At 42.4% G+C, this 25,984-nt stretch overlaps 1 protein-coding gene across 1 annotated transcript in view; it reads left to right on the top strand.

Annotated features, from left to right (window-relative positions):
• LOC122942223 (deleted in malignant brain tumors 1 protein-like) overlaps positions 1-25,984 on the top strand; it is a 485,901-nt gene that overhangs the window by 421,981 nt on the left and 37,936 nt on the right. Inside the window, exons 25-29 of the mRNA XM_044299724.1 lie at positions 2,678-2,995; positions 4,454-4,468; positions 6,020-6,034; positions 23,190-23,507; positions 25,297-25,311. Coding sequence (XP_044155659.1) covers positions 2,678-2,995; positions 4,454-4,468; positions 6,020-6,034; positions 23,190-23,507; positions 25,297-25,311 — 681 coding nt within the window. The remainder of the gene's footprint in view (positions 1-2,677; positions 2,996-4,453; positions 4,469-6,019; positions 6,035-23,189; positions 23,508-25,296; positions 25,312-25,984) is intronic.

Here is a 25,984-nt window from a genome sequence, read left to right on the forward strand (position 1 = left end):
GAGTGTTTTACAGTGCGTTCTTACGTGCTGTAAAACGCTCAACAGGCAAGAACCAATGATTCCCTATGGGAATGGTTCTCACCTGAGCGTTTTACAGCGTGTACGATCGCGCTGTAAAACGCTCGACGCTCAAAGAAGTACAGGAGCTTCTTTGGGGCGTCTTGTTGCGCGTTCCCGTACATAGACTTCAGCGGGAATGCGCGACAATGGGCGTTCGCTTGTCTCTGTATGTGCGATTGCAAACGCCCGTACAATCGCGCATACAGAGCGTTCGTTCAAGTACGCTCAGGTCTGAACCCAGCGTAAGGGATCATCGTGTGTTTACCCTTTGCCAACAGGTGGGGGTTACCTGCAAACATCATTCATCATTGCTGGAGCAGACTAATTTATTTGGTAAAAATACTAATTTATTCTCTAAAAGAATATTTTTTTTGTTATGAGACAAATGTTTTTGCTAAAAGAATAATTTTTAAGATAAAACAACATGTAAGCAATTCCGCTGTGCAAAGGATCTATTTATTTGCACTGCTCACAGGGTGTTAAATAAGACCGCTCTGTAACACTAAATCACAGTAACTATTTGGCTAACAGAAGTGGTTATATATCAATGTGGACACACCACAAACACTAGAATGAGACAGGTGTATCACCACAATTTGTGAATCAGGGCCTAATAGACTTGCTTGTCTATTATTAATGTGTCTATCTATAACAGAACAGATTAAGTATTAATGGCCCAGCAGATTAACTAGATAAACATGCCCATACATTAGATCGCCTGTTGACAATGAGTCGGATGCACAGTAAGTCTATGTATAACAGAACAGATTAAGTATAAATGGTGCAGCTGATGAACTACAGGTAGGTAAACATTCCTATATATTAGACTGCCTGTAGAGACTAAGGTTACATGCACACAATTGTATGTGTTTTGCGGTCTGCAAATTGCGGATCCGCCCCCAAAAAATTGAATGACATCCGTATGCCATACTTTTTTTTTTTGCGGATCCATTGTAACAATGCCTAAAATGGACAAAAATAGGACTTTTTATATTTTTTGGGCCGGGCTACGGAACTGACATACGGATGCATATAGCAAACGTTGTGCTGTCTGCAATTTTTGCAGACCCATTGAAATGAGGCCCAGGTCTGATGCACAGTAAGTCTATATATACCAGAACAGATTAAGTATGAATGTCACAGCAGTGGAACAAGATGCACAGAGAAATTACACAGAGCCTGCACTGTTCCGTCTCCACAAGCGCTCCCTATGCTTTCCCTAAAGTGTTTTAAAACTCTCCCTACGATCTCCCTACACTGTCCCTGCACTATCCATATCCAAAATTCTACAGTTAAAAGCTTTGTTAAACACCGTCCTTACCACCTATCACGTATCTCCTTATGCTCAGTTCACTGTAAAATGGTAGAGACAGGGCAGAATGAGGCTTTTTATTGGGCTGGGACACCACAGGGGATCTGCTAATCGGCTAATCAGTTTTTATTTTCTATTTGCTGAACATGTTCATGTGGGCGGCCATCTTGCCTGAGCTGTTCTTAACAGCATTTTAAAAGCATTAAGAAAATTGCTTTAAGGCAGCCCCATGGGCCATATACACAAGGGTCAGGAGGGGACCCTATCACAGACATGCTCTGTGACCTGTGCAGAGGTCATTGTACAAGGAAAGAATAGATAAGCTCTTACAATCACACATTGTGAATGGTGGATCCTGTCTTATCTATACACAGAGGTGATATCATTTCAGGCAGGATTAGAATAAGTTAACTGCAGTAAAGTGATCTGTATAAACCAAGAAATGGCGCCAATAATTAGACATAGTTGCCAGTGTGAAAACTGAAGGATTTTATCTTTTTTGTTTAAATATATGGAATACATGGAAAATTTAAAACAACATCAAAAAGGTCATTTTCTGATGACACAGAACCTTCAACTTGTAAGCAAGTCTGAAAAAGTGATGATTGGTTACAATTAGAGATGAAGGAATCCAGATTTTGAGATTTTTTTAGGTACTGAATCAACCCTAAATCTTTTCCGGTCTAATTCAGACGGATCTTGTAAAACGGCGCCCAGCGCATAAGCAATCGATAGTGTTCTGTCACCACCAGGCAGGAGGTAATTGCAGTCAGTTGCGGCCAAGCAATAACCAAAGTTTGTGGAAGCCATGATAAAAGTAGATACAGTTACACCTGACACTGTATCAAAACGAGGGGATGGACAAGGTAAAATTAAAAAATTCTTAAAAAATTGACAAAACAAGATGGGAGCTTTTCATAAAAAATAAAATTTGCTTTAGAGGACTAGAGGGGGTTAATTACCAATTTCCAGAGCAATTGGAGAAACTTTGGTTCGGAACGAATAGATTCTGAACCAAACCAAACTTTCTGATAAATTTGGTGAATCTGAAACAAACGGAATCTTGGAAGATTCACTCATCTCTAGTTACTATTTTCAGTACTTTTCAGTCTGCAATAGTTTTTTTTACTTGTGACCCAGTGTGTTATTTGGTATGTGTTGCGTTTAATGTAGAGGTGTTTTACTGGCCAAAAAACACAATTTCCCCTTCAAATGAACTTTAGAGATATAGCCTCACCTTATGTTCACAAACTGTACATTTAGTCTGAACCTCACTTTTTTCCTATTTTTTTTTTTTTTAACTAGCTCCAACCATGGCTTTGAGGCTTGTAAATGGAAGAGGTCGGTGTGACGGTCGTGTAGAAATCCTCTATAATGGAGCATGGGGAACTGTTTGTGATGACGGATGGGATATTAAGGATGCGCAAGTTGTATGTCAGCAGATAGGTTGCGGTAATGCTCTTGCGTTTAACCAGAGTGCAGCATTTGGTCAAGGACAAGGACTGATTATATTGGATGATGTACAATGTAATGGCAATGAAAGTTTCTTGTGGAACTGTCCGCATGGAGGGCTTACATCACATAACTGTGTACACGAAGAAGATGCTGGAGTCATCTGCTCAGGTACAGTCTGATGGTTGGAATCCTAATGTTTAAATGGTATTGCTTTGTACATTATGGATATATGGTATAGTTTTACAAAATTTGCATTAATCTACATAATATAATTTAGGAAACCATTCATTCAAATCGAGGGTGCCCTGCCTGCATATTTACATCTGTAGGCAGACCCTTACAGATCACATTTTATGGCCCTTGTAATTGCTCTGCTATTTAAAGGGCATCTTTCAGCAGATCTGTTAAAATCTATGCAAATGAGTCTCTAGGAGCAGTGGGGGCGTTGCCTTTTATGATCTTCTTAATAGTTTGCTTGCAAGTTACAATGTCAAGTTCACTTCCTCTAAAAAAAAGTTAAATTTTTTTCGCTCATCATCCAATGTCATGACCCTGGAATTTATTAATCACAACTTCAGTGGACGGTTTGAAGCTCAGTATTACTCATCCAACCTATATACTATAGGTAATATGTGTAGAGATAATGATGTATTACTTGGTTAAAAAAAACTGTTACCAGGCACTCCAGTAATGGATATAGTCCAGACACAATATCATTACATGTCAATACCAATCTGAATCCATTGTTCAGAAAAAAAATCTGATATAATATGTGAATATAAAATTGCATCAAAATGTTAGCTAAGATTTTTTGCTTTGTAACAGGTGCCATATACTGCGTTGACTTCTTGATGTTGCTGTCTGAGAAAGGAAATATCAACTGTTCACACACCACATTTTGTAGCATTTTCTGTAACATACTATGTACTTTGTATCATGATTGGTGTACTCGCCAAAGACCAAATATAGCAATGTTTCATTCTTCTTTTCTGATTTCATTTTTTCGAATATGGATGTTGTTGAGTAATATACATAAAATGACAGTGTATTATCTTCAGAATGTGTAGTGAAGGTTTTATTATATACAGTATCTTATTGCAGTTAAAGGAGTTTTTCAGGAGTTCAATATTGATGACGTCTCCTTATAATAGCTCATCAATATCTGATTAGTGATTAGTGGGGGTCCAGTTCCCATAACTCAGCTATTCTAAGAGGCCATGGCACTTTGGTGACCATTGAGACCTCCTAACAGCATATTAAGTAGAGGGTCTGCATTGTATAGAGTCTGTGCTTGGTATTGTTGTATAGCGGCTGTGCTTAGTATTGTTGTATAGTGGCTATGCTTGGTATTCACTTCAATGAGACTGAGCTGCATGTAGACTATGTGAATGATGAATGAGAGGTCACTAGCCTAGAAAGAAGCTGCAGCCACTTTGAAAAGCTAATCGGCGTGGGTGCCAGGAGTCGGATCCCCACCGCTCAGGTTCTGATGACCTGTCCTGAGGATAGGTCATCCATATTGTGCTCCATGAAAACACCTTTAATTTGCTTTTCAAAATACAATGTCATAAATAATTTTTTCTTTCCTTTTTCTTTCCTCTCTATTTTCATGCATGGTTTGTACAGCACCTTCTACCACTGGTAAGTTATCATGAGGCATTTATAAATATACTGGGGAAAATTTATTAAGCAAAATGTTTCAAATTTGTAGAAAATTTGCACTAAAAATGGAATATGTGGCTATGTCAAAGAGATACAGATAAGAATGCAAAGGTAAAGGTAAAATAGAAAAAACACGGAGAACGGTAGGGAAAAGAGTGGTGTAAAATTAGTATAGTATAGGGTGACTTAGAGATACTGTAGTAAAATGAACTAACATTTACTAATGGTGCGCAGCGCACTTTGTTATGGTGCAAAATATTGAAGTAAATTAAGTCAGCTATGAAGTGACTGATGGAATTTGGTAAATTTAGAGTAATTTACTATTTAAAACAAGTTAACGGAGATCAAGGTTATCATACAAATGTTATGCAACTTTTTCAAAATATCTTGCACCTGAAATCTAAGTTACATGGCCTTTCTCTTGCAGTGAACATACTAGGATTGTAGATTAGCTTTGCAAAAAAACTTTTCCTTATGCTAGTACAGTATGTAGATTGGCTGAAAGTTTGAGCAAGCTTAAAAAGATTGAAACAATTTTGTAAAGAAGAACGGGCCAAAATGTATACAAAACAATGTGAGAGACTAAAATCCTCCTATAGAAATGTTTTCTATTTGTTATTGTAGCCACACGTGCTTCTACATGTTACTGAATGGCTACTAGAGATAAGCGAATCAATTTTACACAATTAAATTTGTTATGAATTTTCCATTAGATGGCTGATTTGTCAGACTTAAACCCTAAACTAATTTTAGGAAATTTGATCATCTCTGCTGTGTAATTTTTTCTGTCACTAAAGTAACATTTTTTTCTTGTTAATAGAAAGAGCACACATTTATTTATACCTGATAAAATAATACAAAAAATTAAACTTTTTTCCTATCTCTACTTTTTCTATTAGTTCCATGTTACTATACACTGACTCAACCATTTGGCTATATTGCTTTCAGATATTGCCTTGTGGGTGAAGGGAAATATCAGCTACTCTCAGCACATTTAGTACAGACATTATAACATTTTCACTTGTATATTGTATTTTATCATTGTTGGTGTGCTTTATAAATAGAGATGAGCAAAGTTCTTGAAAATTTGATTCTGCTGCAAAAAAATCCACTTTGTGACTAATTAAGCACATTTCTTTGTAAGTAGTGGGTGCAATGACAGGGAACGGTGATTGCTCCGCCCCCATCATTGTACCCTTCAGATGCCGCGTTCATTGCTGATCGCAAAACAAGAGGATAAGCGGCTTTGAGGCGAATCAAATTTTCCCTGAAATTCAGATCGAAGTCCACTTCAGACACTTCAATTCGCTCAACACTATTTATAAAGATCAATGGTATCAATGATTCTGTTCTCCTTCCTGTCTTTTTAACATACCCAATATAATTATATTGGGTAACACACACGGAATGTCCCGATACATTATCCTCTGAATGTATACTGGAGATCTAATTTAGAATATATCATGGGCCACATTTTCCAAATAGTAACAATTTTTTTTTTCTCTTTCCTCTTAATTTTAATGTATCTAGAACATACTACCCCTGGTAAGTACGATACCTAAAATATACTACAACTAAATATGTGTTTACTGTAGTTCAATAAGGCATTTTTCACTCCAAGGCCTCATGCACACGACCGTTGATTTATTCCGTGTCCGTTGTGCCGTTTTTCGTTATTTTCTGCAGACCCCATGACTTTCAATGGGTCTGTTGAAAACTCGGCTAATGCACCGTTTGTCATCCGCGTCCGTGATCCGTGGCTCCAGTCCGTCAAACAAATATTACCTATCCTATTATTTTCATGAAAAACGGTTCGCGGACCCATTCAAGTCAATGGGACCGCTAAAAAACACGGAGGCACACAAGATTGTCATCCGCATCTGCGTCAGTTTTTTTCCTATCATTTGCATGGCAAACCTGTCTTAGATTTTTTTTTTTACTTTACTTTATGTCTGGTGAGTCTCCAAAAATAAAAAGAAGACACACGGAAACAAAAACGGAAAAGGATCACGGAACAACAGAACCCCATTTTGCAGAACGGAACACAACAACAGTCGTGTGCATGAGGCCTAAGTCTCACACTCACCTCTCAGATATACTAATATACTGTGTACCCTGTAAGACTGCACATGTTTCACTATTTTGAGGGCAGCCCTAGTTGAGACAGTCTGTTCTTGCCCAGAATACATTTACTCCAGTCCTTAAAGGGGCTGTCCAAGTTATATTTATTGATGACCTATCCTCAGGATAGGTCATCAATATCAGATCAGCGGGGGTCCAACACCCCATTGCCGACATCAACAAACAAAAAAAACAATCCTGTACTTTGAGCATCCATATAAAGCCTCTTTCAGACAATCAGTATTGTGTCAGTGTTTTGCACCAATATTTGATGAGTAATTGTAAGCCAAAACAGGAGTGGGTCCAAAACAGAGATAAAATGTAATAAAGTTATTTGAGTCTCATCTGTCTTTTGGAACCACTCCTGCTTTTGGCTTTCAAATTCTGATCAAATACTGATGCAAAACACTGACCAAATACAGACTAAAAGAATGTAATAGCTACGATGAATTTAGGTAAGTTAATGGAGTGATTTGCGTGGTTCATTCCAATAACCAACAACACTCCTCCTGTATGGCAAAAATCCATCTGACATGTTTGATACATCCAGCAAGTTTGGCCCATCTGTTTTCATCTTAAATAAATATTGGAAGCAAAATACGTTCATAGTATGGGTGGATCCACATGGACTAAAATTTTGTTACACTGCACAATGACATAGAATTTGTTTAAAATGTATCATGGCCGTCAGAATGATGCAGAATAAAATTTTCCATAACAGAATCTGGTAGGTAGTGATGATGAATTTGGGTCCAGTTGTTGGAGAGATTTGTCTGGCAATACCATGGCATTTCCGACCGTAAACAGTTGCAATTAAGATGCAGACAAATCTTTTTGTTAAACGAACGTATTAACTACGATGAACTTAGATCGAGTGGGTGGAGCAATTCGTGTGGTTCATTCCGATGACCAACGACACACCTCCCGTATAAAAATAATCCAGCTGCCATGTTTGAGCCATTCAGCAAGTACGACTCATCCGGTTTTAATGTAAAAACCAAGGTGATCCGGCACTGAAGGGTGCTATTTTCGACATTTCTTTATTGCCAAAACTTGAACATATATGGAACAGGACAGGACATGTTTCGAGCCGCCTAGGCTCTTAGTCCAGGCCACGACTAAAGAGCCTAGGTGGCTTGAAACATGTCGGCTAAACGGAAGTAAGAGGGAGAAGGCTGCTCTATGTCCTGTCCTGTTCCATATATGTTCAAGTTTTGGCAATAAAGAAATGTCGAAAATAGGACTCTTCAGTGCCGGATCACCTTTGTTTTTACATGACGATACAAGTTTGACTTTAACTGTTGCTGTGCACGACGGAATTACAGGTGAGCTGGACTTTTAATACTATCCATCTGCTTTTAACCCTAATGGATGGAGTTATTTGACCCCAGGCGTTCCGCATCCAACTTCCTTGAGGGCCAAGTGGCGATCATCGCCAACTGTTGTGTGATGCCCTTACATGTCCGGGGCTGCACAGGCAGTGCACTTAAGGCTGGGTTCAGACCTGAGTGTTTTACAGTGCGTTCTTACGTGCTGTAAAACGCTCAACAGGCAAGAACCAATGATTCCCTATGGGAATGGTTCTCACCTGAGCGTTTTACAGCGTGTACGATCGCGCTGTAAAACGCTCGACGCTCCAAGAAGTACAGGAGCTTCTTTGGGGCGTCTTGTTGCGCGTTCCCGTACATAGACTTCAGCGGGAATGCGCGACAATGGGCGTTCCCTTGTCTCTGTATGTGCGATTGCAAACGCCCGTACAATCGCGCATACAGAGCGTTCGTTCAAGTACGCGCAGGTCTGAACCCAGCATAAGGGATCATCGTGTGTTTACCCTTTGCCAACAGGTGGGGGTTACCTGCAAACATCATTCATCATTGCTGGAGCAGACTGATTTATTTGGTTAAAATACTAATTTATTCTCTAAAAGAATATTTTTTTTGTTACGAGACAAATGTTTTTGCTAAAAGAATCATTTTTAAGATAAAACAACATGTAAGCAATTCCGCTGTGCAAAGGATCTATTTATTTTCACTGCTCACAGGTAGAGTTGAGCAAACACCTGGATGTTCGGGTTCGAGAAGTTCGGCCGAACTTCCCGGAAATGTTCGGGTTTGGGATCCGAACCCGATCCGAACTTCGTCCCGAACCCGAACCCCATTGAAGTCAATGGGGACCCGAACTTTTCGGTACTAAAAAGGCTGTAAAACAGCCCAGGAAAGGGCTAGAGGGCTGCAAAAGGCAGCAACATGTAGGTAAATCCCCTGCAAACAAATGTGGATAGGGAAATGAATTAAAATAAAAATTAAATAAATAAAAATAACCAAAATCAATTGGAGAGAGGTCCCATAGCAGAGAATCTGGCTTCACGTCACCCACCACTGGAACAGTCCATTCTCAGATATTTAGGCCCCGGCACCCAGGCAGAGGAGAGTGCTCCCGTAACATACAATCAGGCTTCACGTCAGCCACCAGTGCAACAGTCCATTGGCATATATTTAGGCCCAGCACCCAGGCAGAGGAGAGAGGTCCCGTAACAGAGAATCTGGCTTCATGTCAGCAGAGAATCAGTCTGCATGTCATAGCAGAGAATCAGGCTTCACGTCAGCCACCACTGCAACAGTCCATTTTCATAAATTTAGGCCAAGCACCCAGGCAGAGGAGAGAGGTCACGTAACAGACAATCTGGCTTCATGTCAGCAGAGAATCAGTCTTCATATCATAGCAGAGAATCAGGCTTCACGTCACCCACCACTGTAAGAGTCCATTTTCATAAATTTGGGCCCAGCACCCAGGCAGAGGAGAGAGGTCCCGTAACAGACAATCTGGCTTCATGTCAGCAGAGAATCAGTCTTCATATCATAGCAGAGAATCAGGCTTCACCTCAGCCACCAATGCAACAGTCCATTGTCAGATATTTAGGCCCAGCACCCAGGCAGAAGAGAGAGGTCCCGTAACAGACAATCTGGCTTCATGTCAGCAGAGAATCAGTCTTCATGTCATAGCAGAGAATCAGGCTTCACGTCACCCACCACTGCAACAGTCCATTTTCATAAATTTAGGCCCAGCACCCAGGCAGAGGAGAGAGGTCCCGTAACAGACAATCTGGCTTCATGTCAGCAGAGAATCAGTCTTCATATCATAGCAGAGAATCAGGCTTCACGTCAGCCACCAATGCAACAGTCCATTATCAGATATTTAGGCCCAGCACCCAGGCAGTGGAGAGAGGTCCCGTAACAGACAATCAGGCTTCACGTCAGCCACCAGTGCAACAGTCCATTGGCATATATTTAGGCCCAGCACCCAGGCAGAGGAGAAAGGTCCCGTAACAGAGAATCTGGCTTCATGTCAGCAGAGAATTAGTCTGCATGTCATAGCAGAGAATCACGCTTCACGTCACCCAACATTGGAACAGTCCATTGGCATATATTTAGGCCCCGGCACCCAGACAGAGGAGAGGTTCATTCAAATTTGGGTAGCCTCGCAATATAATGGTAAAATGAAAATAAAAATTGGATTGAATGAGGAAGTGCCCTGGAGTACAATAATATATGGTTAAGGGGAGGTAGTTAATGTCTAATCTGGACAAGGGACGGACAGGTTCCTGTGGGATCCATGCCTGGTTCATTTTTATGAACGTCAGCTTGTCCACATTGGCTGTAGACAGGCGGCTGCGTTTGTCTGTAATGACACCCCCTGCCGTGCTGAATACACGTTCAGACAAAACGCTGGCCGCCAGGCAGGCCAGCACCTCCAAGGCATAAAAGGCTAGCTCTGGCCACGTGGACAATTTAGAGACCCAGAAGTTGAATGGGGCCGAACCATCAGTCAGTACGTGGAGGGGTGTGCACACGTACTGTTCCACCATGTTAGTGAAATGTTGCCTCCTGCTAACACGTTGCGTATCAGGTGGTGGTGCAGTTAGCTGTGGCGTGTTGACAAAACTTTTCCACATCTCTGCCATGCTAACCCTGCCCTCAGAGGAGCTGGCCATGACACAGCTGCCTTGGCGACCTCTTGCTCCTCCTCTGCCTTGGCCTTGGGCTTCCACTTGTTCCCCTGTGACATTTGGGAATTCTCTCAGTAGCGCGTCTACCAACGTGCGCTTGTACTCGTGCATCTTCCTATCACGATCCAGTGCAGGAAGTAAGGTGGGCACATTGTCTTTGTAGCGTGGATCCAGCAGAGTGGCAACCCAGTAGTCCGCACACGTTAAAATGTGGTCAACTCTGCTGTCGTTGCGCAGGCACTGCAGCATGTAGTCGCTCATGTGTGCCAGGCTGCCCAGGGGTAAGGACAAGCTGTCCTCTGTGGGAGGCGTATCGTCATCGTCCTGCCTTTCCTCCAGCCACGCACCAGTGATGGACCCGAGCTGCGTTGGGTGCCACCCCGCTGTGACCATGCTTCATCCTCATCCTCCTCCACCTCCTCCTCATCCTCGTCCTCCTCGTCCTCCAGTAGTGGGCCCTGGCTGGCCACATTTGTACCTGGCCTCTGCTGTTGCCAAAAACCTCCCTCTGAGTCACTTCGAAGAGACTGGCCTGAAAGTGCTAAAAATGACCCCTCTTCCTCCTCCTCCTCCTCCTCCTGGGCCACCTCCTCTTCCATCATCGCCCTAAGTGTTTTCTCAAGGAGACATAGAAGTGGTATTGTAACGCTGATAACGGCGTCATCGCCACTGGCCATGTTGGTGGAGTACTCGAAACAGCGCAACAGGGCACAAAGGTCTCGCATGGAGGCCCAGTCATTGGTGGTGAAGTGGTGCTGTTCTGTAGTGCGACTGACCCGTGCGTGCTGCAGCTGAAACTCCACTATGGCCTGCTGCTGCTTGCACAGTCTGTCCAGCATGTGCAAGGTGGAGTTCCACCTGGTGGGCACGTCGCATATGAGGCGGTGAGCGGGAAGGCCGAAGTTACGCTGTAGCGCAGACAGGCGAGCAGCAGCAGGATGTGAAAGCCGGAAGCGCGAACAGACGGCCCGCACTTTATGCAGCAGCTCTGACATGTCGGGGTAGTTGTGAATGAACTTCTGCACCACCAAATTCAGCACATGCGCCAAGCAAGGAATGTGCGTCAAACTGGCTAGTCCCAGAGCTGCAACGAGATTTCGCCCATTATCACACACCACCAGGCCGGGCTTGAGGCTCACCGGCAGCATCCACTCGTCGGTCTGTTGTTCTATACCCTGCCACAACTCCTGTGCGGTGTGGGGCCTGTCCCCCAAACATATGAGTTTCAGAATGGCCTGCTGACGTTTATCCCGGGCTGTGCTGAAGTTGGTGCTGAAGGTGTGTGGCTGACTAGATGAGCAGGTGGAAGAAGAGGAGGAGGAAGTCGAGTAGGAGGAGGTTGCAACAGGAGGCAAAGAATGTTGCCCTGCGATCCTTGGCGGCGGAAGGACGTGCGCCAAACAGCTCTCCGCCTGGGGCCCAGCTGCCACTACATTTACCCAGTGTGCAGTTAGGGAGATATAGTGTCCCTGGCCGTGCTTACTGGTCCACGTATCTGTGGTTAGGTGGACCTTGCCACAGATGGCGTTGCGCAGTGCACACTTGATTTTATCGGATACTTGGTTGTGCAGGGAAGGCACGGCTCTCTTGGAGAAGTAGTGGCGGCTGGGAACAACATACTGTGGGACAGCAAGCGACATGAGCTGTTTGAAGTTGCCTGTGTCCACCAGCCTAAATGACAGCATTTCATAGGCCAGTAGTTTAGAAATGCTGGCATTCAGGGCCAGGGATCGAGGGTGGCTAGGTGGGAATTTACGCTTTCTCTCAAATGTTTGTGAGATGGAGAGCTGAACGCTGCCGTGTGACATGGTTGAGATGCTTGGTGACGGAGGTGGTGGTGGTGTTGGTGGTACATCCCCTGTTTGCTGGGCGGCAGGTGCGAACGTTCCTCCAGAGGCGGAGGAAGAGGCCGAGGCGGCAGCAGCAGAAGAGGCCGAGGCGGCAGCAGCAGAAGAGGTAGCAGGGGGAGCCTGAGTGACTTACTTGGTTTTAAGGTGTTTACTCCACTGCAGTTCATGCTTTGCATGCAGGTGCCTGGTCATGCAGGTTGTGCTCAGGTTCAGAACGTTAATGCCTCGCTTCAGGCTCTGACGGCACAGCGTGCAAACCACTCGGGTCTTGTCGTCAGCACATTGTTTGAAGAAGTGCCATGCCAGGGAACTCCTTGAAGCTGCCTTTGGGGTGCTCGGTCCCAGATGGCGGCGGTCAGTAGCAGGCGGAGTCTCTTGGCGGCGGGTGTTCTGCTTTTGCCCACTGCTCCCTCTTTTGCTACGCTGTTGGCTCGGTCTCACCACTGCCTCTTCCTCCGAACTGTGAAAGTCAGTGGCACGACCTTTATTCCATGTGGGGTCTAGGACCTCATCGTCCCCTGCATCGTCTTCCACCCAGTCTTGATCCCTGACCTCCTGTTCCGTCTGCACACTGCAAAAAGACGCAGCAGTTGGCACCTGTGTTTCGTCATCATCAGAGACATGCTGAGGTGGTATTCCCATGTCCTCATCATCAGGAAACATAAGTGGTTGTGCGTCAGTGCATTCTATGTCTTTCACCGCTGGGGAAGGGCTAGGTGGATGCCCTTGGGAAACCCTGCCAGCGGAGTCTTCAAACAGCATAAGAGACTGATGCATAACTTGAGGCTGAGACAGTTTCCCTGGTATGCATGGGGGTGATGTGACAGACTGATGGGGTTGGTTTTCAGGCGCCATCTGTGCGCTTTCTGCAGAAAACTGGGTGGGAGATAATGTGAACGTGCTGGATCCACTGTCGGCCACCCAATTGACTAATGCCTGTACCTGCTCAGGCCTTACCATCCTTAGGACGGCATTGGGCCCCACCATATAGCGCTGTAAATTCTGGCGGCTACTGGGACCTGAGGTAGTTGGTACACTAGGACGTGTGGATGTGGCAGAACGGCCACGTCCTCTCCCAGCACCAGAAGGTCCACTAACACCACCACGACCATGTCCACGTCCGCGTCCCTTACTAGATGTTTTCCTCATTGTTATCGTTCACCACAACAACAAAAATATTATTTGGCCCAATGTATTGTATTCAAATTCAGCTGAATATAAATTTGAGGCCTAGTATTTAGGCGCTGGGTGCCCGGAATAGATTTACTAACAGAATTAGACTTGGAAATGCACAGTAGCGTGTGTGTGAAGTTATTCTGAATGACCCTATGTGCACCTTGAATATTATATACCCTTTTAGGGATAGATTTCAAATAGCTCTGATACAGCAGAAACCACTAAATTATGAAATTGCTAAATTGGGAATTGTATTTCAACCCAGAACAAAAAATGTGCTTTGACGGACACTAAATAAGTACTTGCCCAGCCACAACAGTACAGCGGTAACGACAGATTTAGCAGGATATAAATTTGAGGCCTAGTATTTAGGCGCTGGGTGACCGGTATGGATTTACTGACAGAATTAGACTTGGAAATGCACAGTAGCGTGTGTGTGAAGTTATTCTGAATGACCCTATGTGCACCTTGAATATTATATACCCTTTTAGGGATAGATTTCAAATAGCTCTGATATAGCAGAAACCACTAAATTATGAAATTGCTAAATTGGGAATTGTATTTCAACCCAGAACAAAAAATGTGCTTTGACGGACACTAAATAAGTACTTGCCCAGCCACAACAGTACAGCGGTAACGACAGATTTAGCGGGATATAAATTTGAGGCCTAGTATTTAGGCGCTGGGTGACCGGTATGGATTTACTGACAGAATTAGACTTGGAAATGCACAGTAGCGTGTGTGTGAAGTTATCCTGAATGACCCTATGTGCACCTTGAATATTATATACCCTTTTAGGGATAGATTTCAAATAGCTCTGATATAGCAGAAACCACTAAATTATGAAATTGCTAAATTGGGAATTGTATTTCAACCCGGAACAAAAAATGTGCTTTGACGGACACTATATAAGTACTTGCCAAGCCACAACAGTACAGCGGTAACGACAGATTTAGCGGGATATAAATTTGAGGCCTAGTATTTAGGCGCTGGGTGACCGGTATGGATTTACTGTCAGAATTAGACTTGGAAATGCACAGTAGCGTGTGTGTGAAGTTATTCTGAATGACCTTATGTGCACCTTTAATATTATATACCCTTTTAGGGATAGATTTCAAATAGCTCTGATATAGCAGAAACCACTAAATTATGAAATTGCTAAATTGGGAATTGTATTTCAACCCAGAACAAAAAATGTGCTTTGACGGACACTAAATAACTTGCCCAGCCACAACAGTACAGCGGTAACGACAGATTTAGCGGGATATAGATTTGAGGCCTAGTATTTAGGCGCTGGGTGACCGGTATGGATTTACTGACAGAATTAGACTTGGAAATGCACATTAGCGTGTGTGTGAAGTTATTCTGAATGACCCTATGTGCACCTTGAATATTATATACCCTTTTAGGGATAGATTTCAAATAGCTCTGATATAGCAGAAACCACTAAATTATGAAATTGCTAAATTGGGAATTGTATTTCAACCCAGAACAAAAAATGTGCTTTGACGGATACTAAATAAGTACTTGCCCAGCCACAACAGTACAGCGGTAACGACAGATTTAGCGGGATATAAATTTGAGGCCTAGTATTTAGGCGCTGGGTGACCGGTATGGATTTAGTGACAGAATTAGACTTGGAAATGCACAGTAGCGTGTGTGTGAAGTTATTCTGAATGACCCTATGTGCACCTTGAATATTATATACCCTTTTAGGGATAGATTTCAAATAGCTCTGATATAGCAGAAACCACTAAATTAGGAAATTGCTAAATTGGGAATTGTTTTTCAACCCAGAACAAAAAATGTGCTTTGACGGACACTAAATAACTTGCCCAGCCAGAACAGTACAGCGGTAACGACAGATTTAGCGGGATATAAATTTGAGGACTAGTATTTAGGCGCTGGGTGACCGGTATGGATTTACTGACAGAATTAGACTGGGATATGGCCAAAAAATAACCACACTATTGCTGGTTAAATGCACTTGGTGTGACAGCTTGACCAACCACACTACTGAGGGTTAAATGCACTTGGTGACAGGCGCAGCTTGCCCCTGATGTAGTATATGGCCAAAAAATGAACAGACTATTGCTGGTTAAATGCACTTGGTGTGACAGCTTGACCAACCACACTACTGAGGGTTAAATGCACTTGGTGTCGGGCGCAGCTTGCCCCTGATGTAGTATATGGCCAAAAAATAACCACACTATTGCTGGTTAAATGCACTTGGTGTGACAGCTTGACCAACCACACTACTGAGGGTTAAATGCACCTGGTGACAGGCGCAGCTTGCCCCTGATGTAGTATATGGCCAAAAAATGAACAGACTATTGCTGGTTAAATGCACTTGGTGTGACAGCTTGACCAACCACACTACTGAGGGTTAAATGCACTTGGTGTCGGGCGCAGCTTGCCCCTGATGTAGTATATGGCCAAAAAATAAACAAACTATTGCTGGTTAAATGCACTTGGTGTGACAGCTTCACCCTGATGTAGGCTTTAGCCAAAAAACAACCACACCATTGAGGGTTAAATGCACTTGGTGACAGGCGCAGCTTGCCCCTGATGTAGTATATGGCCAAAAAATAAACAGACTATTGCTGGTTAAATGCACTTGGTGTGACAGCTTCACCCTGATGTAGGCTTTAGCAAAAAAACAACCACACCATTGAGGGTTAAATGCACTTGGTCGCATCTTGTGCTGGCGCACCACAAGACACAAAATGGCCGCCGATCACCCCAGAAAAAAGTGACTGACAAATGGTCTGGGCAGCCTATAAACAGTGAGCAATTGAATTTCAGCAGCTCAATGACCCACAGGTGCAGATCGATCAATTAATCAAGTGCTTTGGAGGAGTTAATCTGCCTAATCTCGCCCTACTGTCGCAGCCGCAACCTCTCCCTACGCTAATCAGAGCAGAGTGACGGGCGGCGCTATGTGACTCCAGCTTAAATAGAGGCTGGGTCACATGGTGCTCTGGCCAATCACAGCCATGCCAATAGTAGGCATGGCTGTGACGGCCTCTTGGGGAAAGTAGTATGACGCTTGTTGATTGGCTGCTTTGCAGCCTTTCAAAAAGCGCCAAGAAAGCGTCACAAAAGCGCCAAGAAAGCGACGAACACCGAACCCGAACCCGGACTTTTACGAAAATGTCTGGGTTCGGGTCCGTGTCACGGACACCCCAAAATTCGGTACGAACCGGAACTATACAGTTCGAGTTCGCTCATCCCTAATCACAGGCTGTTAAATAAGACCGCTCTGTAACACTAAATCACAGTAACTATTTGGCTAACAGAAGTGGTTATATATCAATGTGGACACACCACAAACACTAGAATGAGACAGGTGTATCACCACAATTTGTGAATCAGGGCCTAATAGACTTGCTTGTCTATTATTAATGTGTCTATCTATAACAGAACAGATTAAGTATTAATGACCCAGCAGATTAACTAGATAAACGTGCCCATACATTAGATCGCCTATTGACAATGAGTCGGATGCACAGTAAGTCTATGTATAACAGAACAGATTAAGTATAAATGGTGCAGCTGATGAACTAAAGGTAGGTAAACATTCCTATATATTAGACTGCCTGTAGAGACTAAGGCTACATGCACACAATTGTATGTGTTTTGCGGTCTGCAAATTGCGGATCCGCCCCCAAAAAAATTGAATGACATCCGTATGCCATATTTTTTTTGGGCGGATCCATTGTAACAATGCCTAAAATGGACAAAAATAGGACTTTTTATATTTTTTGGGCCGGGCTACGGAACTGACATACGGATGCATATAGCAAACGTTGTGCTGTCGGCAATTTTTGCAGACCCATTGAAATGAGGCCCAGGTCTGATGCACATTAAGTCTATATATACCAGAACAGATTAAGTATGAATGTCACAGCAGTGGAACAAGATGCACAGAGAAATTACACAGAGCCTGCACTGTTCCGTCTCCACAAGCGCTCCCTATGCTTCCCCTAAAGTGTTTTAAAACTCTCCCTACGATCTTCCTACACTGTCCCTGCACTATCCATATCCAAAATTCTAGTTAAAAGCTTTGTTAAACACCGTCCCTACCACCTATCACGTATCTCCCTATGCTCAGTTCACTGTAAAATGGTAGAGACAGGGCAGAATGAGGCTTTTTATTGGGCTGTGACACCACAGAGGATCTGCTAATCGGCTAATCAGTTTTTATTTTCTATTTGCTGAACATGTTTATGGGGGCGGCCATCTTGCCTGAGCTGTTCTTAACAGCATTTTAAAAGCATTAAGAAAATTGCTTTAAGGCAGCCCCATGGGCCATATACACAAGGGTCAGGAGGGGACCCTATCACAGACATGCTCTGTGACCTGTGCAGAGGTCATTGTACAAGGAAAGAATAGATAAGCTCTTACAATCACACATTGTGAATGGTGGATCCTGTCTTATCTATACACAGAGGTGATATCATTTCAGGCAGGATTAGAATAAGTTAACTGCAGTAAAGTGATCTGTATAAACCAAGAAATGGCGCCAATTATTAGACATAGTTGCCAGTGTGAAAACTGAAGGATTTTATCTTTTTTGTTTAAATATATGGAATACATGGAAAATTTAAAACAACATCAAAAAGGTCATTTTCTGATGACACAGAACCTTCAACTTGTAAGCAAGTCTGAAAAAGTGATGATTGGTTACAATTAGAGATGAACTAATCCATTCGCAGATTTTGAGATTTTTTTAGGTACTGAATCAACCCTAAATCTTTTCCGGTCGAATTCAGACGAATCTTGTAAAACGGCGCCCAGCACATAAGCAATCAATAGTGTTCTGTCACCACCAGGCAGGAGGTAATTGCAGTCAGTTGCGGCCAAGCAATAACCAAAGTTTGTGGAAGCCATGATAAAAGTAGATACAGTTACACCTGACACTGTATCAGAACGAGGGGATGGACAAGGGGAAATTAAAAAATTCTTAAAAAATTGACAAAACGAGATGGGAGCTTTTCATAAAAAATAAAATTTGCTTTAGAGGACTAGAGGGGGTTATATACCAATTTCCAGAGCAATTGGAGAAACTTTGGTTCGGAACGAATAGATTCTGAACCAAACCAAACTTTCTGATAAATTTGGTGAATCTGAAACAAACTGAATCTTAGAAGATTCACTCATCTCTAGTTACTATTTTTAGTACTTTTCAGTCTGCAATTGTTTTTTTTACTTGTGACCCAGTGTGTTATTTGGTATGTGTTGCGTTTAATGTAGAGGTGTTTTACTGGCCAAAAAACACAATTTCCCCTTCAAATGAACTTTTTTTTTTTTTTTCTTATTAATCTTTATTTTGTTTTACAAAAACATAAGGTTAATACATAGACCAATATCAATCACACTAGTATAAAAATTATACCAATAAACATCATATCCATCGCATCTATGTATAGAATATACGAATCATAAATAACCTTCCCCCCCCCCCCCATTGGCTGCTGTTCCCCTCAATTCAGTAAAATACAACATACAACACATACATTAGATATTTCTATGTGGCTCTGCGTGCAACTCTCCGATTCCTTTCACTATCCTCGTAAATTTTAATTTGTTGAAGGTATGAACCCCACTCCTTAGACGAGGGCTGGGAAGCAGAGCCCCAATACCTGACCACTATAGCTTTCGCTACCATCAATCCCCTCATCCAAATCCGCCTAACCTGATGGGGAACTTCCGTTTCCGAAGTATAGTCTCCAAAGATCACCATCAGGATCCCCGGATTATAGTTCATAGAGGATTCCTTTTGTAAAGCAAAGAAAACCTCTTCCCAATATTTCCTTATTTTACTACAACTCCAAAGCATATGTACAAAATCAGCGTTCATGTAACCACATTTAGGGCAACAACAGTCCCGATCCCTATTTTGGGGAACTTTCCTTGGGTTTTGGGCGTATAATACAGTCTATGAAGGATCTTAAATTGGATCAATCTATGAGCACTGGATACTGACGCCTTTCTCACATTCCTGTAGATAGTAGGCCACTGTAAAGAGGGGCAATTCAACTCTTGCTCCCATTTACCTGGGGCCTTAAAAGGTGTTACAGTAGCCAGTGCCATTCGGAGTTTAGCATAGTTTCACCTTCTGGTCCTTCTGAGCGTCACAATAATCAGAAAAAATATTCTCTTGTGGAAATATACGGCCCCTATTCCGAGAGGCTTCAAATACATGTTTCAAACGTGCATACATGAATAAATCTAATGGTGAAGCATCAACCAACCCAAATTCCGAAGGTGATTTCAATCGACCTAAATAAAATAGGTGAGACACCCTATTGATGCCATTACGTGTCCAATAACCAAACTCTGTAATTTTAGAAAATTCCTCCAGCTCCCCATTCCCCCACAGAGGGGTGAAAACAAATGGGCCGGAAACTTTAAGAAGCTCCTTCAGCCTATTCCACACCCTCTGTATTGAAAGAGGGATCAACAAGGTTTTTCTCATTCCCATAGACCCAGTTTCTAAACATGAAAAAGTATTTTCTATGGTTTGTCCATGACTTTATTCAAATACCGTAACAGTAAACTCTCTTTCCAGTTACAACACCGCTGAATCTGTGTGCAAAAATAATAACCTTGAAAAAAAGGAAGTGACAGCCCACCATCTGCCTCCGACAACCATAGATATCTCTGCTTTATACGCACCCTCTTCCTGCCCCAAATTAGATCATTAATCAAAGTCTCCAATCTATAAAAGAAAATATCCTCTATCCAAATGGGAGAAGCACACATCGGAAACAAAACCATGGGCAAAATAACCATCCTGATCAGTGCGATTCGGTCTATCTGTGCCAGTGTCAATTTCCGCCAGGCACCAACCTTAGTCCTCACCCTATCCAGCGCTGGGGCCAGATTGAGCTCACAATATCTACTTATGGGAACCCCTATCTTAATCCCCAAATAATCTAAGGTATCATTGGGGGCCAAAACACGAACTCGGCTCTCTACATCTACAGCTTTCCGATTCAGCGGGAGGAGCGATGACTTTGCCCAGTTAATCATATATCCTGATAATTTACCATAGTATTCTATTACCTCCATAACATACGGAAGGATTTTGCAACCCTGATCTAAAAACAGGATCACGTCATCTGCAAAAGGCTTATTTTATCGCTGACTCCCGCCACCCCAAAGCCGTCTATACCCCTCTCTAATCGGATCTGACAAGCCAACGGTTCTATAAAGAGGGCGAAGAGGAGGGGAGACAGGGGACAACCCTGTCTCATCCCTCTCCGCATCATGACAGGAGAAGTAGTAATACCATTGATATTAATATATGCAGACGGCTGTTCATATAACATTTGAGTCATTCCCAAGAATGAGTTCCCAAGACCAAAATGAGACATTGTAGCCCACAGAAAAGACCACTCCATCCTGTCAAACGCCTTCGCGGCGTCTAATGACAGGATGGAGTGGTCCACACCACCCCCCACAGACAAATTCAAAAACACCCTATATATACTGGACTGGATATGGCGGCCCGGGATAAAGCCCGTCTGGTCAGGATGGACCAGATCAGCTATAACCCTCTTCAATCGACAAGCAAGAATTTTGGCGAAAATCTTGTAGTCCGTATTTAAAAGCGATATAGGTCTATATGACCCCACATCGCATGGATCCTTATCCTTCTTTAGGACCAAAACCATCACTGCCTCTCTGAATGATGGCGGTAGAGAGCCAAATACGCAGGATTCATTGAAGACCCGAAGAAGGATTGGAAGGAGAGACCTGGCATGGTACCTATAGATTTCTAAAGGTAATCCATCTAGTCCTGGAGAGGAACTATACTTTAAGGACGGAAGAACCGCTTGGAGTTCCTCCAGAAGGATGGGGGAGTCCAGTATTTCTCTATCCTGAATAGTTAATTGGGGAAGCACCAGTTGTTGAAGATATTGATCCATATCAGCACGACTAAACATAGACTCAGATTCGTAGAGAGTAGAGTAATATTTCACAAATTCTTCTCTAATCTCTTCTGCAGACCTCACTCCAATTCCCTGTAGGTTCCTAATTTCTTTTATACTAGTATCCTCTCTCTGGTTGGCCACCAAACGGGCCAAAAACATACCCGTTTTACCAGACTCGCAAAAACGATTCTGGCCCTGAAATAGCAACTTGTGGTGTGCTTTTTTATATAAAAGTGTCTTAAGCTGAGAGTTAGCCTCCTTTAATTGAGTGATGAAATGTTCATTATGACTGTCAATCAGTGCGCCCCGTAGACTCCTTACTGTGTCTGTCAATTGATTTTCCCTCTGTCGTGTTTCCTTTCTGAATCTATGAATTCTGTTAAAATACAACCCCCTAATATGGGCCTTCAACGCATCCCATACATAATGAATATGAGTTGAACCTACGTTGAAGCCCCAAAATTCCTGAATATCCTGGTCTATTCGGGATTGCTCCCCAATCACCTCAAGCCAATGCGAATTCAATTTAAAAGTTCTTCCTACGGATGGAGCCTCCACAAACACAATCAAAACTGGGGAATGATCCGAGATTCCATGTGGTTCATACCTCATCCTCTGGATCCGACCGCACAGGTCCCGGCTTGCAAAAGCCAAATCAATACGGGACATAGACCCGTATGACTGGCTAAAACATGAAAAAAATTTCTTATTTCCATATAGGTAGCGCCAGATATCTACCAGCGCCAGCTCCTGGCACACAGCAGTTAACGGGGACCCACTGCGACCGTGCCCAGAGAGTGAAGAGAACCGATCCAACTCAGGGTCCGGGACTGCATTAAAATCCCCCACCACCAATAAAGAACATTGATTTTTGGTAGATATATATTGACCTAAATGGGAAAGGACCGTTGCTTTAAATGGAGGGGGGATGTAAATAAACGCCAATATTACCTCCTGTCTTTTCCAATACCCATGTAAAAATACATATCGCCCTTCTTTATCAATGGAACTATCTAGCGGCTGGAACTCCATCCCTCGATGAATATACACATTAACACCTCTTGCATAAGAGGAATAACAAGCGTGGTACTCAAAAGAGGCCCATTTCCTTTTCAATGTATAAATCCTATCAGCTGTTGCATGGGTCTCTATTAGTGCCACAATTGCGGGCAGATGGCGGACCACAAGGTCGAAGACCACCGTCCTCTTCACTCTGTCTCCCAGCCCTCTCACATTCCAACATAAGATATTACACGGCAAATGATATGAGTAGAGGTATCGCTAATCTCAGCGGAGAGGCACGCAAAACCACATAACAGAGAAACAGCAGCCAATCCCTCCCTAAAACCCCCCCCCCAAACCCCCCCCCTGCATGGTTGACAAGGCATTTTACAATACCCATCGACCTCTCACCTACCAACCACTTCTGAACAAAGTTCGGCGGGTTATCCTGTTCTACCCCTTCTGGGAAGCCTACTAATCTCAGATTATATCTACGAGACCTATCCCTTCAAATGAACTTTAGAGATATAGCCTCACCTTATGTTCACAAACTGTACATTTAGTCTGAACCTCACTTTTTTCCTATTTTTTTTTTTAACTAGCTCCAACCATGGCTTTGAGGCTGGTAAATGGAAGAGGTCGGTGTGACGGTCGTGTAGAAATCCTCTATAATGGAACATGGGGAACTGTGTGTGATGACGGATGGGATATTAAGGATGCGCAAGTTGTTTGTCAGCAGATAGGTTGCGGTAATGCTCTTGCGTTTAACCAGAGTGCAGCATTTGGTCAAGGACAAGGACTGATTATATTGGATGATGTACAATGTAATGGCAATGAAAGTTTCTTGTGGAACTGTCCGCACGGAGGGCTTACATCACATAACTGTGTACACGAAGAAGATGCTGGAGTCATCTGCTCAGGTACAGTCTGATGGTTGGAATCCTAATGTTTAAATGGTATTGCTTTGTACATTATGAATATATGGTATAGTTTTACAAAATTTGCATTAATCTACATAATATAATTTAGGAAACCATTCATTCAAATTGAGGGTGCCCTGCCTACATATTTACATCTGTAGGCAGACCCTTACAGATCACATTTTATAGCACATGTAATTGCCCTGCTATTTAAAGGGCATCTTTCAGCAGATCTGTTAAAATATATGCAAATGAGTCTCTAGGAGCAGTGGGGGCGTTGCCTTTACGCCTTCAGGTTCTGCTCCCTCTGCAACTGCCACGCCCTCAGCACTTATTGACAGGGCCAGACATGATGTTTACACCGCCTAGTGCTATCAATTAAAGTGCAGAAGGCATGGCAATTGCAGAGACGGCAGAGCCTCAAGGAGTAAAGGCAACACCCCTGTTGCTCCCAGAGGCTCATTTACAAATATTCAAATATCCTTTTTCTAATAAATATTGGCACATAAGTGCATTAGCTCTGCCGCAACATGGCAGTAGGGTGCTGATTGGTTTCCATTGCTACCAAATGCCTAATAAAGGTGAATAGACATGCTACAGTAAATTGATGAGCCTTTTATGATCTTCTTAATAGTTTGCTTGCAAGTTACAATGTCAAGTTCACTTCCTCTAAAAAAAAGTTAAATTTATTTCGCTCATCATCCAATGTCATGACCCTGGAATTTATTAATCACAACTTCAGTGGACGGTTTGAAGCTCAGTATTACTCATCCAACCTATATACTATAGGTAATATGTGTAGAGATAATGATGTATTACTTGTAAAAAAAAACTGTTACCAGGCACTCCAGTAATGGATATAGTCCAGACACAATATCATTACATGTCAATACTAATCTGAATCCATTGTTCAGAAAAAAAATCTGATATAATATGTGAATATAAAATTGCATCAAAATGTTAGCTAAGATTTTTTGCTTTGTAACAGGTGCCATATACTGCGTTGACTTCTTGATGTTGCTGTCTGAGAAAGGAAATATCAACTGTTCACACACCACATTTTGTAGCATTTTCTGTAACATACTATGTACTTTGTATCATGATTGGTGTACTCGCCAAAGACCAAATATAGCAATGTTTCATTCTTCTTTTCTGATTTCATTTTTTCGAATATGGATGTTGTTGAGTAATATACATAAAATGACAGTGTATTATCTTCAGAATGTGTAGTGAAGGTTTTATTATATACAGTATCTTATTGCAGTTAAAGGAGTTTTTCAGGAGTTCAATATTGATGACGTCTCCTTATAATAGCTCATCAATATCTGATTAGTGATTAGTGGGGTTCCAGTTCCCATAACTCAGCTATTCTAAGAGGCCATGGCACTTTGGTGACCATTGAGACCTCCTAACAGCATATTAAGTACAGGGTCTGCATTGTATAGAGTCTGTGCTTGGTATTGTTGTATAGCGGCTGTGCTTAGTATTGTTGTATAGTGGCTATGCTTGGTATTCACTTCAATGAGACTGAGCTGCATGTAGACTATGTGAATGATGAATGAGAGGTCACTAGCCTAGAAAGAAGCTGCGGCCACTTTGAACAGCTGATCGGCGTGGGTGCCAGGAGTCGGATCCCCACCGCTCAGGTTCTGATGACCTGTCCTGAGGATAGGTCATCCATATTGTGCTCCCTGAAAACACCTTTAATTTGCTTTTCAAAATACAATGTCATAAATAATTTTTTCTTTCCTTTTTCTTTCCTCTCTATTTTCATGCATGGTTTGTACAGCACCTTCTACCACTGGTAAGTTATCATGAGGCATTTATAAATATACTGGGGGAAATTTATTAAGCAAAATGTTTCAAATTTGTAGAAAATTTGCACTAAAAATGGAATATGTGGCTATGTCAAAGAGATACAGATAAGAATGCAAAGGTAAAGGTAAAATAGAAAAAACACGGAGAACGGTAGGGAAAAGAGTGGTGTAAAATTAGTATAGTATAGGGTGACTTAGAGATACTGCAGTAAAATGAACTAACATTTACTAATGGTGCGCAGTGCACTTTGTTATGGTGCAAAATATTGAAGTAAATTAAGTCAGCTATGAAGTGACTGATGGAATTTGGTAAATTTAGAGTAATTTACTATTTAAAACAAGTTAACGGAGATCAAGGTTATCATACAAATGTTATGCAACTTTTTCAAAATATCTTAAACCTGAAATCTAAGTTACATGGCCTTTCTCTTGCAGTGAACATACTAGGATTGTAGATTAGCTTTGCAAAAAAACTTTTCCTTATGCTAGTACAGTATGTAGATTGGCTGAAAGTTTGAGCAAGCTTAAAAAGATTGAAACAATTTTGTAAAGAAGAACGGGCCAAAATGTATACAAAACAATGTGAGAGACTAAAATCCTCCTATAGAAATGTTTGCTATTTGTTATTGTAGCCACACGTGCTTCTACATGTTACTGAAT

This window comes from Bufo gargarizans, chromosome 6, assembly GCF_014858855.1.
Source record: "Bufo gargarizans isolate SCDJY-AF-19 chromosome 6, ASM1485885v1, whole genome shotgun sequence".
Classification (NCBI taxonomy): domain Eukaryota; kingdom Metazoa; phylum Chordata; class Amphibia; order Anura; family Bufonidae; genus Bufo; species Bufo gargarizans.